The sequence below is a fragment of the Oncorhynchus kisutch genome, linkage group LG6 (assembly GCF_002021735.2).
Source record: "Oncorhynchus kisutch isolate 150728-3 linkage group LG6, Okis_V2, whole genome shotgun sequence".
In the NCBI taxonomy this organism is placed as follows: Eukaryota; Metazoa; Chordata; class Actinopteri; order Salmoniformes; family Salmonidae; genus Oncorhynchus; species Oncorhynchus kisutch.
This window is the reverse complement of record NC_034179.2, coordinates 58,393,131-58,406,988: the sequence shown is the minus strand read 5'-3', so window position 1 is coordinate 58,406,988 and position 13,858 is coordinate 58,393,131. Positions and strand designations below refer to the sequence as shown.

Below are 13,858 nucleotides of genomic sequence, written 5' to 3'. Positions count from 1 at the left end.
CAAATACTTTCTATAAATATTTTGCTAATTTATTAAAAATAACGTTATCACATTTACTTTAGTATTCAGACCCTTTACTCAGTACTTTGTTGAAGTACCTTTGGCAACGATTACAGCATTGAGTACTCAGCATTGAGCATTGAATACTCAGCATTGAGTATTCACAACAAGCTTGTCATACCTGTATTTGGAGAGTTTCCCATTCTTCTCTGCAGATCCTTTCAAGCTCTGTCAGGTTGGATGGGGAGCGTCGCTGCACAGCCATTTTCAGGGCTCTCCAGAGATGTTCGATCGGGTTCAGGTCCAGGCTCTGGCTGGGCCACTCAAGGACATTCAGAGACTTGTCCTGAAGCCACTACTACGTTGTCTTGGCTGTGTGTATAGGGTCGTTGTCCTGTTAGAATGTGAACCTTCACCCCAGTCTGAGGTCATCATAGCAAAGGGTCTGAATACTTATGTAAATAAGGTTTGTCTTTTATTTGTAATTCATTAGCATACATTTCTAAAAACCTGTTTTTGCATTGTCAAAAATGTATATAAGCCATTTTAGAATAAGGTTGTAACTAATAAAATGTGGAAGAAGTGAAGGTATCTGAACACTTTCCAAATGCACTGCAAGTCTCTAGATAAACTGGGTAAATCAAGATGTAGCCAAGGCCTATGTAGTTAGAGCTTTTTCTTTTTACCAAAGTCAAATTGATTCTATGATGTTATAATTGAATCATGAGTGCATACATTCAAAATTAAAATAAAAAATTAAATGTAATGATATTGAACTCAAAAGATCTGTCTGGATCAAGTGTCATTCTGTAACTTTGGTTAATACACCTTATTTTTTCCCCTTGGTATCATTTTGGTACGTAGTTTTGTGATGGTATAAAGTATCGTGATGCTAAACCTGGTATCAAACAAAAAAATCTGCTATCGTGACAACACTAACTAATAGCTTACCATAAAAACATAAGTGGTCAGATTTGATCAGTACTTATTATATAAGTTAAACAAAAAAACATTCCAACACACAAATACAGATGATTCTTACTGGGACTCGAGAAATGGGAAGTCATATTTTTGCTGTCCATCAAGGGGACAGTTTACCGATTCGTTCTAAGGCAAATTGGCAAATAAAGTACAGATAAAAGATGGACCAGAGCAATAGTATGAGTCAGTCTTATGACAGGTCAATAAAGTATTAATAAAAAGTTAAGATACACAAGATTCAGTCTGACATGCCAATAAAGTATGAATAGAGAGATAAGACTACAGGTCTCACCCACCCGTGGACGTAGAAGAGGGTGTAGAGCTTCTTTGCGTTGACCACGCAGGCCTTAGTGACAGAGAGCACGCCGATGGGCTTCACAGTGAGGGGCTCCAGAGCCGGGTTCCCAGACTCCACCAGCTGGGAAAAGAGGCGCTCCACACTCCTCCTGCAGCCCACGCACGGCACCAGCTGGGACAGGGCGCTGAACATCTCCCTGGACGACACAATCATGGCGTTGTTCAGGTCCTGCTGCTTCAGCATGCTGTGATGCTGAGGGGGGAGGAGGCAGGTACACACACACACACACACACACACACACACACACACACCTTGACTTAGTACAGTGTTTGTAGCACAATGTTGAAGAAATAAAGGCCTGATCCTTGAGCAAAGTATGACAACCAGTCTTAAGGTCAATATCATCAAGCCATGTTTGAAAGGCACTAGGGATGCAAATTTGGGTCAATTTTGCTGCTGAATAACAGACCATCATTAACATGTCAAACGTTTAAGCTGTTATAATCCAACCCCAGAAATAAAAATCATGAAACTCCTGTCAACTCAGTGAAAGCCTATGTTCTATCAGTGGGTAAAATAACTCAACTTCTCTAAGTGTTCAATCTGAAATCAGGAAACCGTGTAGGAACGCGGTTACATGGTTCTCGTCACTGGGCCTCGACATTATACATTTTGAAGCGGAGCCATTTTCTCTTGCACTGCTACACAATACAGTCATATCTGACTCAGATCCTAACATGGTGTCAGAAGTGCTTCAAACTCATTAAGTATAAGGAGAGATATTTCACAGAAAATAATGTTCCTTGAGTTTAGAGTGATGAAAAGTAGCTAACTACTCGCATGTCTCCACATTGAGCAGAGCAACCCAAGCAGAGCCGTTGCTATGGTTACTCACAGAGCAACCATGAGCAGAGAACATGCAGAGTGAGCTGCACACAGAAAGCTAGTGACAGACAGAGGAGCCACTAATAGATTTACTAACAGAGGAAGTTATTTCTGATTTCGGGAAGGTCCTTAAATTTGTCAGAAACAAAATCAGCCAATAGATCAGCAGTAGGCAGCCCTGGTCCTGGAGCAGGCCTCACATTTCCCATCAGCATCGACCACCGTCGACACCTAAAACAAATCCATGCCAAAGTGGACGTTGTGCCGTTGGGCTGAATATAATATTTTAAATAATTGTTATTATAATTCCCTTCTCCCTCACAGAGCGCGGGATTTTCCCGAATGCTGGAAGTGGGGCCCCCTGAGTGAAAAAGTTTGGGAACCCCTGGTGTAGAGCATCCTTGTGCCGTCTAAACCCCCAAAATATATTTTCAATAACCAAAAACATTATTTTCAGCTGTTTGATGCTGGTGTACAAAACCGACAGTGGAAAGACGCAAAATGACTTAAGAACTGGAAGCATAGAAGGAGAACAGACCTACCGCTTCATATACTTGCTTTCAGGTAAATTTATAGATCAATAACTAGCATTTCTATGCGAATTTGGTCAGGTCGCCCAAAAAGTTACATATTGCCACTAATATAATTAAGATTGTGTCTTTGGCTGCTGGACAATGAAAGAAAGTTGAGAACATGAGTGAAATATTGGTTTTAAATGGCATATGAGGAAGGGTTCATAAAATAATCCCCTTAACATTGCTATGGTTGGAACATACTAAGAAATGCCTCAAAATAAAACATCTAGGTTAAACAATTACATTTAAAGTTAAATAGTTTCAAAAATGGGCCTCCTGAGTGGCTCAGGGGTCTAAGGCACTGCAGTGCTTGAGGCGTCACTACAGAACCGGGTTCGATCCCGGGCCACCACCAGGAGATCCATGAGGTGACGCACAATTGGCCCAGCGTCGTCTGGGTTAGGGGAGGGTTTGGCCGGCCGGAATGTCCTTGTCCTATCACGATCTAGCGACTCCTGTGGTGGGACGGGCGCATGCACGCTGACACGGTCGCAGTTGTACGGTGTTTCCTCCGACACATTGGTGCGGCTGGCTTCCAGGTTAAGCGAGTAGTGTGTCAAGAAGCAGTGCGGTGTGGCACGGTCGTGTTTCGGGGGAAGCATGGCTCTCGACCTTCGCCTCTCTTGAGTCTTTACGGGAGTTGCAGCCATGGGACAAGACTAACTACCAACTGGATATCACGAAATTGGGGGAAAAAAAAGGGGTAAAAAGGTTCCAATGTTTTTCCAAAAAGTTGATCCTTCACGCCAAGGTAGGTGATATGACAAGATGGCGTTTTACATTCTCCCAACCAATTGTGCTATTTGTTTTTGCGTTTTATTGTAATAAAAAATATAAAAAACGTATTGTGTACATAATGTTGCCGAAAAGAACTTCTGGGCATCAGGAAAGCGATTACTCATCGCGGACTGGAACAAACGTTTTCCTGTAACAAGTCAGACGAGAAGGATATCCTGCTTTCACTGGAATGGGCCCAGATCCATGCCTTTTGCGTTAAGAACAGGCTGCAGAAAAGATGACGCAGATCAGGAATCCTTCTGAGAATCCGGAGGCGAATGAGTAAACTCCCACTACCTTTCATTCTTCTCACTAACGTGCAATCATTGGAAAATAAAATTGATGACATACAATTAAGATTAACCTACCAACGGGACATTAAAAACGGTTACATCTTATGTTTCCCCGAGACGTGGCTGAACGAAGATACGGAAAATATAGAGCTAGCCGGATTTTCCATGCACCGGCAGAACAGACACTACCTCTGGTAAGACAAGGGGTGGGGGTATGTGTCTATCAATAACAACTGGTGTGCGATGTCTAATATTAAAGAAGTCTCGAGGTATTGCTCGCCTGAGGTGGAGTACCTTATGATAAGCTGTAGACCACATTATCTACCAAGAGAGTTCTCATCTGTATTATTCGTAGCCGTCTATTTACCACCACAAAAGAAGCTGGCACTAAGACCGCTCTCAACCAACTCTAAGGACATAAGCAAAGAAGAAAATGCGAAGAAGAAACGGCAGTCCCTAGTGGCAGGGGACTTTAATGCAGGAAAACTTCAATCTGTCTTTACCAAATTTACACCAGCATGTCACATGTGCAACCAGGTGGAAAATAATCCTAAACCACCTTTACACCACACACAGAGATGCATACAAAGCTCTCCCCACCCTTAATTTGGAAAATCTGACCATTATTCTATCCTCCTGATTCCTGCTTACAAGCAAAAACTAAAGCAGGAAGTACCAGTGTCTCACTCAATATGGAAGTGGTCAGATATGGATGCTACACTACAGGACTGTTTTGCTAGCACAGACTGGAATATGTTCCGGGATTCATCCAATGACACTGATGGAATACACCACCTCAGTCATTGGCTTCATCAGTAAGTGCATCGATGACGTCCCCCCCACAGTGACTGTACGTACATATCCCAACCAGAAGCCATGGATTACAGGCAACATCCGCATCGAGCTAAAGGCTAGAGCTGCCGCTTTCAAGGAGCGGGAGACTAACCCAGACGCTTATAAGAAATCCCGCTATGGCCTCAGATGAACCATCAAACAAGCAAAGCGTCAATACAGGATTAAGATTGAATCCTACTACACCGGCTCTGACACTCGTCAGATGTGGCAGTGCTTGAAAACTATTATGGAATACGAAAGGAAATCCAGACGCGACCTGCCCAGTGACACGAGCCTACCTGACGAGCTAAATGCCTTTTATGCTCACTTTGAGGCAAGCAACACTGAAGCATGCATATGAGAGCACCAGCTGTTCTGGATGACTGTGATAACACTCTTGGTAGCTGATGTGAACAAACCCTTTAAAACAGGTCAACATTCAACAAGCCGGTGGGCCAGACGGATTACCGGGACGTGTACTCAAAGCATGCACCAACTGGCAAGTGTCTTCACTGACATTTTCAACCTCTCCCTGGCCGAGTCTGTAATACCTAAATGTTTCAAGCAGACCACCATAGTTCCCGTTTCCAAGGAAGCGAAGGTTACCTGCCTAAATGATTACCGCCCCGTGGCGCTCACGTTGGTAGCCATGAAGTGCTTTGAAAGGCTGGTCATGGCTCACATCAACAGCATCCTCCCGGACACACGACACCCACTCCAATTTGCACACCGCCCCAATAGATCCACAGAAGACGCAATCTCAATAGCACTCTACACTGCCCTTTCTCACCTGGACAAAAGGAACACCTATGTGAGAATGCTGTTCATTGACTACAGCTCAGCGTTCAACACCATAGTGCCCACGAAGCTCATCACTAAGCTAAAACCTCTGGGACCCCCCTCTGCAACTGGATCCTGGACTACCTGACGGGCCGCCCCCAGGTGGAAAGGGTAGGCAACAACACGTCTGCCACACTGATCCTTAGTCCCTGCCTGTATTCCCTGTTCACCCACGACTGCGTGGCCAAACACGACTCCAACACCATCATTAAGTTTGCTGACGACATAAGTGGTAGGCCTGATCACCGACAACGATGAGACGGCCTTTACGGAGGAGGTCAGAGAACTGGCAGTGTGGTGCCAGTGACAACAACCTCTCCCTCAATGTGAGCAAGACAAAGGAGCTGATCGTGGACTACAGGATAAGGCGGGCTGAACAGCCCCCAATAACATCAACAGGGCTGTAGTGGAGCAGGACGAGAGTTAAATTCCTTGGTGTCCACATCACCAACGAACTATCATGGTACAAACACACCAAGACAGTTGTGAAGAGGGCACGTCCAAAACCTTTTCCCCCTCACGAGACTGAAAAGATTTAGCATAGGTTCCCAGATCCTCATAAAGTTCTACAGCTGCACCATCGAGAGCATCCTGACCGGTTGCATCACCGCCTGGTATGGCAACTGCTCAGCATCTGAGAGTAAGGTGCTACAGAGGGTAGTGCGAACGGCCCAGTACGTCACTGGGGCCAAGCTTCCTACCATCCAGGACCTATATAATAGGCGGTGTCAGAGGAAAGCCCATAAAATTGTCAGAGACTCCAATCACCCAAGTTAGAGACTGTTTTCTTTGCTACCGCACGGGAAGCAGTACTGGAGTGCCAAGTCTAGGACCAAAAGGCTCCTCAACAGCTTCTACCCCCAAGCCATTAGACTGCTGAACAATTCATAAAATCGCCACCGGACAATTTACATTGACCCCCCTCCTTTTTGTACACTGCTGCTACTCGCTGTTTGTTACCTATGCATAGCCACTTCACCCCCACCTACATGTACATATTACCTCAACCAGCATGTACCCCCGCACACTGACTCGGTACCGGTGCCCCTCTTTATTGTTATTCTTAGTGTTCATTTTTATTATTACTTTTTATTTTAGTCTACTTGATAAATATTTTCCTCTTGAACTGCACTGTTGGTTAAGGGCTTGTAAGTAAGTATTTCACAGTAAAGTCTACACTTGTATGATTTGATATTGCGGTGGGTAAATACACTTGACTGGTTATGCTTATCAACCTATAGGTTAATTTGCATAATTTAGAGGAATTAAATTGGCTTGTGTACAGTATATTCCTTATGCATCTTATTTATCACACGCGTACAGCATATAGATACAGAGCCTTTGTGTGGGAAATGTGTTAGAGATGCTGTTAAAGCAGCATCTTGTGGCACTTTCAAGACAACTGGGAACTCATGACGTCAGAGATCATCCGATCGGAAATTATGAGCTCGAGAAAGAGGCCTAAATTCCTGAGTTGGAATTCCGTGTTGGATGACAGTTCAAAATAATTTTTTCCCCAGTTGGAGCTCGTTTTTGTCCCAGTTCTGCACCGAAGTCGATGATTTCCGAGTTCCCAGCTGTCTTGAATGCAGCATCAAACAGCAAATGAAGGCAGGCTTCATCAGCGCATCACACACCACTTTGCAATGAGCTGGAGCCAGTAATCACTTTGAAAACATACTTTATTGTTTTAAACACATTATTAGGCATGTCTTACTTTGTGTCAAAGTAGCCCATTAGATCTCTTTCTAAATGTCTAACTGATATTGTCATCGGACACATGAAACCACTCACATATGCAGTGCCCTTTTGACAATGGTGTTTTTAACTAACAGCAGTATGGAACGAACATTTGCACGTAGACTACTGCCTTGTGCGCTTATAAACGTAAATAAATTAGAGTTCAACATTATGATAAACGTTGCATCAGACTCCTTGCTTTTAAACATGTTTTACGTAGACTAGGCCTACTGGTTGTATGAATTTGGAATCGATCGTCCCACAACTGTCCCGGAGTATGTTTGGAATAGGCCATTTCTTTAAACAATCTGACCAATAGAATAGGTAGCCTAAACTTTGACTATAGCAGATTGACATAGGCTAGTGATTTTGCTGTTTGTTACTCATCCTGCTGGCTGAGGAAAAGTCAAATGTGAACATGTTCAAAGTGCACATCAAAAATGGTTAAGGACCACACCTCCTCAACTTACATGTTCTATTAATATGAATATTTGAAATGTGATGTCATTCTGAGCACTGTGGGTGGATGCCCTAATTAGGTTAGGTATAACAGTTTTACTTCCATCCCTCTCCTCAACCCTACCTGGACTCGAACCAGGGACCCTCTGCACACATCAACAACAGTCAACAACGAAGCATCGTTACCCATCACACCACAAACGCCGCGGCCCTTGCAGAGCAAGGGGAACAACTACGTCAGATCTCAGTGAGTGACGTCACCGATTGAAACGCTATTAGCGTGCACCCCGCTAACTAGCTAGCCATTTCACATCGGTTACACACACGGCATTCTTCTGCCTCTTCCGTAACAGGCTTAAAAGAAATACAGACCCGATAAGTAGATGCGCAATGAATTATGGTCATTCTAGTTACTAACCACGTTTTAAGCACTAAACCATGTAGAATATTGGCCTTTTTGGAAACTCCTTAGTACATCACACAGTTCAGGCTGGACCTGATTTATCTCTATAGAAACTGTATCAATGAGCGCATTGAGTACACAGAAGAAGAAAAAACTAACCAAATGGAATTCAAATAATTTAACTGACATCTGTCAATTAGTGGTTTACATATTTTTTTTTTTAATGTACATTGGTTTATAAGATGCATGACGACTAACGAAAACACACTGCAATTTAATTACACCTAACTATGCTAATTATTATATATTTATAACCTTTATTTAACTACGGAAGTCACTTAAGAAAAAAATTATTATTTACAATGACGGCCTACCCCGGCCAAACACTAACTCGGACGACGCTGGGCCAATTGTGCGCAGCCCTATGGCACTCCCTATCACAGGCGGTTGTGATAAAGCCTGCAATCGAACCAGGGTCTGTAGTGTCACCTCTAGCACTGAGATGCAGTGCCTTAGACCGCTGCGCCACTCTGGAGATAAATTCAATTAAGAATGACCAGTCAAATGTGTTTTCAGTGGCTAACCGACTAAAGGTTCATGGATAACGTCCCTAATACACACAAATCTTCCTTCCTCATGACTAGGATGTTGACAGTACTCACTCACCTCAACAAACTGCTTCATCTCAGAGCTGTTGATCTGGTGACTGTCAAGGTTCATGGCATCGTCAGTAAACTCCATCACCATCTGTAATAACAAGAGGACATATATCGAAAGTGTCATGAGCACAAGTATTCCACAACACAACTGGGATATTCTACAGTATGTGAAGTAAAGGAAGTAAAGCTGTTCCAACATAAACCTGTCCATACAGTGTCTGCATCGCCAACCTAGGTCCAAGCCCAGTATCTAATATGCTACCACTGCTCAAATTCTAACCATAGGCTAGCCACCCAGCAACCGCATCCAGTTTGCAGTCATCATTAGCTTGCCGGTTAGTTAACTTGTCAATTTGGCTAGCCTAACAGCTCAGAAATGTAATGGGAAAATGCATTGCTTCACCTACATCAAGGTGTCATTGGCAAAACGTGACAGCTAGAACATACCTAGCTAGCTAGAAAGCCGGTTGGTGGATCCAGCTGGCTAACGTTAGCTTGCTGGCGCTAGTTGTTGGAGAGGCCTAACTAGTACTCTCGGTCTCTCGCTCGCAACCGTGTTTCATTGTCGACATAGGTAGCTAGCTAGGTTCAGAAGAGTGGCTGATTGTAGTAAAGCCTTCAAACAACTTGAGGACCATATGGGAGACGGAAACACTGCACTTTCTTACTGTGAGAGTGTCATCGATGTACAGGGGAATCTGTCTTGCGAGGAAAGGGAAGTCCTCTTCCCCGTCCCTGCAAACCGCAACCAAACACGCCATGTCTTACAGCTCCTGTCGCGGTGGTATCACGTATTGCCTGTAGACAGTGGGGACAGATTGAGCAAATCCAACAGTTTCACCAATAGCTAGGGCTAAGTACACACCGCACGTCATTTCAATTTCTATGCCTTGTCATAACACGCAGTGAATTATAATTTTGAAAAAAATACATTGTAATGTACTGTAAAATGAAATGATCCCAACCATTTTAAACGCTTATGTGTTTGATAAATGCCATTGTAGCAAGTCAATTATCTATTAGTCATGGATAACTGGCTGACTCTCTGGCTGGCTGCTGCTAGTTACCGTTAGCGCGCTGGACTTCGGTCTAGAAGGTCGAGGGTTCGAGACCTGCTCCCTGCTGTTTTATTACATTTGGTGTCAGGAGTGATCGGACCTTGCATCCACAACAGTGCATGTGCTTGGCCGGTGAGCGCGTTCCTGTAAGACTTAGCGCTAGCGCGAGGACGTGCTATTTGAAAGGAGGGAGTAAGTAGTGTAACGACCCTGGGTTTATAAACGCAGATATCGACTCTGCCGCTCGAGCATGCTTTTGCGATAGTTAGCTAACCGGAGTATGTTTTAAACTGACTAGCAATCGTTATGAAATACAAAAACAACAATCAGAACGTGTTAGATTACGGCACAGTTTACATTTACTGTGGTTAACTTGCTTATTTGGTTAACTAGCAGCTACCTCCACTGTCACCAGGGTCTGAAGAAATTCGAATCAAATTGAAGCGTCAGAAAGAAACAGATTAATTTAGCTAGCTAACGTTAGCTACTTTTCCTGCTAAGAATTATATCAACCAATCTGTAAGTTACTGATCTTGTTTCATGTTCTTGACAACAAACTTCTTTCCGAATTTACAAATGTATAATTACATTATTTTGTAAACACAAGCAATCATCGTACATTTACTTACCAGGCTTTTTGAAAGTTGCCTTTTTATAAAAAAACAAACAAGCGCGTAATAAGCGGAGGAATCTTCATGTGTAACCTTTGCCCTCAAGACGTAGAAACAAAAATAAGTTCCAGCTGTACGCTCGAGATGGTAAGAACAGATAGAACAATGATAGATATTTCACCGAATGTATAAATGTGCAACCGCTTGGCGTTTCCACTCACTTCCAAATATACCTCCACTAGTGGCCGGTGTCATGTTAAAATCTTCCCAGCGTGAAATAGTTCCCAATCGTAGGAAAACTGTTGTAGTGAACACTTATGAGTATGGTGGGCTGAATTCTCTGGACTTTACTACCTTAAATAATACTTTTAAAGATCAATTGGATAAAACAATTCCCAAGAAGACCCACTTCTACGTGGAATTGTTTTCCTCATCATGTCTTCTCTACTTTTGGTGGCCTTAATTTCATGTTGGTTTGCAATTATAATATTGAAGTTCCAGTGAAACTCTGCTTTTCATCGGGCAGGTTTTCTTGTCATGGTCCTTAATTTCTAAGCATAATTTCTCCACACAGATATTATATGTGGAATAATCGGGATATATGGTATATAAAAATACTTTGTTTCTAAAATACTGTTTCCGAAATAATATCCTGTTGGTGAGCCAACTTGTAAATGCAGAGTTAAAAAAACTCTGTTAACTTAGTTAAGGAATTCTTATCACTTTACAATATCCCTGTAAACACCTAAATATGTTGCAATTGTTTTAGATGCCATTCTCTCAGATGTTGATTTATTATTCAGGAACGTGCCAGGGTAGCCTAGTGGTTGGAGTGTTGGATTAGTAACCAGAAGGTTTTAAGTTCAAACCCCTGAGCTGACAAGGTACAAATCTGTCGTTCTGCCCCCGAACAGGCAGTTAACCCACTAGGCCGTCATTGAAAATAAGAATTTGTGGTTGGATGTTGTTGAAGTTTTAGAAAAGCTAACTCAAATTGTAGCATAGAAATGGTGTTGCATCTTTTTTGGCATTATATTCATGTAAGGAAACTGTGGCAAGACATCAGTAGATTTATAATTGAACACATTTATGAAGATTTTACACTATTGTGGAGAGATGTACTGCTTGGATTCTTTAGCTATGATAGAACAAGTTGCAACAATTGTATAATTATTTTCATTCTTTCATTCTTCATTGTAAAGGGTTCAAACGCTGTTTCCCATGCTTGTTCAAGAACCATAAACAATTAATAAGCAGATGTGGCCAGGGCAAAACATTGCAATGTCCGTACTGTGAGATGCCTATTACAGCGCTACAGGGAGACAGGACAGACAGCTGATCATCCTCGCAGTGGCAGACAACATGTAACAACACCTGCACAGGATTGGTACATCCGAACATTACACCTGAGGTACAGGATGGCAACAACTGCCCGAGTTACACCAGGAACGCACAATCCCTCCATCAGTGCTCAGAATGTCCGCAATAGGCTGAGAGAGGCTGGACTGGGGGCTTGTAGGCCTGTTGTAAGGCCGGTCCTCACCAGACATCACCAGCAACAACGTCGCCTATGGGCACAAATCCACCGTCGCTGGACCAGACAGGACTGGCAAAAAGTGCACTGACGAGTCGCGGTTTCGTCTCACCAGGGGTGATGGTCGGACTCGCGTTTATTGTCGAAGGAATGAGCGTTACACCAAGGCCTGTACTCTGAAGCGGGATCGAGGTGGAGGGTCCGTCATGGTCTGGGGCAGTGTGTTACAGCATTATCGTACTGAGCCTGTCATTGAAGGCAATCTCAATGCTGTGCGTTACAGGGAAAACATCCTCTTCCCTCATGTGGTACCCTTCCTGCAGGCTCATCCTGACATGACCCTCCAGCATGACAATGACACCAGCCATACTGCTCGTTCTGCGCTTGATTTCCTGCAGGAAGACAGGAATGTCAGTGTTCTGCCATGGCCAGCGAAGAGCCCGGATCTCAATCCTATTGAGCACATCGGGGACCTGTTTTATCAGAGGGTGAGGGCTAGGTCCCCCCCCCCCACACACAGAAATTTTCGGGAACTTGCAGGTGCCTTGGTGGAAAAAGGCGGTAACATCTCGTAGCAAGAACTGGCAAATCTGGTGCAGTCCATGAGGAGATGTACTGCAGTTCTTAATGCAGCTGGCCACACCAGATACCAACTGTTACTTTTGATTTTAACCCCCCCCCCCCCTGTCAGTCACATGTCTGTGGAACTTGTTCAGTTTGTCTGTTGTTGAATTTTGTTATGTTCATACAAATATTTACACATGTCAAGTTTGCTGAAAATAAACACAGTTGCTCGTGAGGACTTTTTTGTTGTTGCTGAGTTTAGCTAGCTCTCACGTGGCTGCTAGCACTGTCAAGAAAAGGGGCATGAAGGAAGCCCAACATGACGTTATTTTACATAGTAAGAACGCTCGAGAGCAGTCAATGTTGAAAAGTTATCTTTAGACATGTACTTCTCTTAAATTAAGTTTTGTAATTGACTAAAACAAGCAGACAAGAAAATTGCATTTGGAAAAAGTAAAACCTTTTGCTGTAAGAGTGCAGTATGCTACAAATATTGCATCCAAAATATCACATTTGACTGCAGTTACTGCACTAAAACTGCAATATTTTTTGTGAGGGAAGTTTTTGCTGTAAGCCAATGGGTTAACCTAGGTAACCACAGGTTGTCTTCCCCCACACACAGGCGTGCGGGCCGCAATGTTTTAAATAGTCCGCCACAGTGGAGGTGTCATAATACCCATAAAACCTAGCAGTAAAACATGGAAATGGTTCTCCTCCCTTTTCCACCCTTCATTTTTCAGTGAATTTTACAAACCCTTAAAATTAAGTGTGTGCTTGGTGTAGGCTTATCTTGTGATGTTTTTGATAACCGTGTAATTCTTTCTTTGGTCCCCTTTCTCTGTCATAGCTAGCATAACAGTAGACCAAAAAAGTATTTATTATTTAGCCTAGATAATTCTTTGTACGGTATGTCAACCTTGGTGTCTATTTCAGACCTTATGACATTAAGGTCTGTGCCAAATCATGTTTGTACAATGCTGCTGCCATGCTGTTGGTGTCTTAGGTCTCTCGTCGTGATATGTGTGTGTGTTCTATATTTTGAATCCCTGTCCCCGCAGGAGGCCTTTTGGTAGGTCATTGTAAATAAGAATTTGGTCTTAACTGACTTGCCAGGTTAAATAAAATCAGTCAATTGAAATTAATGATGCCCTAATCTATGGATTTCACATGACTGGGCAAGGGTGCAGCCATAGGTCCACACACTGGTGAGCCAGGTCCAGACAATCAGAATTAGTTCTCAGACAGAAACACTCCTCAGCACCCCCTCAGACGATCCCGCTGGTGAATAAGCCGGATGTGGAGGTCCTGGGCTGGTGTGTGATTGTGAGACCGGCTAGAAGTACTGCC

General features: G+C 43.3%; 1 protein-coding gene across 7 annotated transcripts in view; it reads right to left on the bottom strand.

Annotated features, from left to right (window-relative positions):
• LOC109893039 (gametogenetin-binding protein 2) overlaps positions 1–10,656 on the bottom strand; it is a 41,908-nt gene extending 31,252 nt beyond the window's left edge. The window contains exons 1-4 of one of the 7 annotated variants that reach the window (XM_020486037.2): positions 10,432–10,656; positions 9,413–9,542; positions 8,752–8,832; positions 1,278–1,531 (exon numbers count right to left, since the gene is read on the bottom strand). In XM_020486037.2, coding sequence (XP_020341626.1) covers positions 1,278–1,531; positions 8,752–8,832; positions 9,413–9,505 — 428 coding nt within the window. In that variant the 5' untranslated portion in view covers positions 9,506–9,542; positions 10,432–10,656. The other 6 variants (XM_020486033.2, XM_020486036.2, XM_020486034.2 and 3 more) reach the window with 6 other exon arrangements.
• Positions 10,657–13,858: the final 3,202 nt, after the last annotated feature.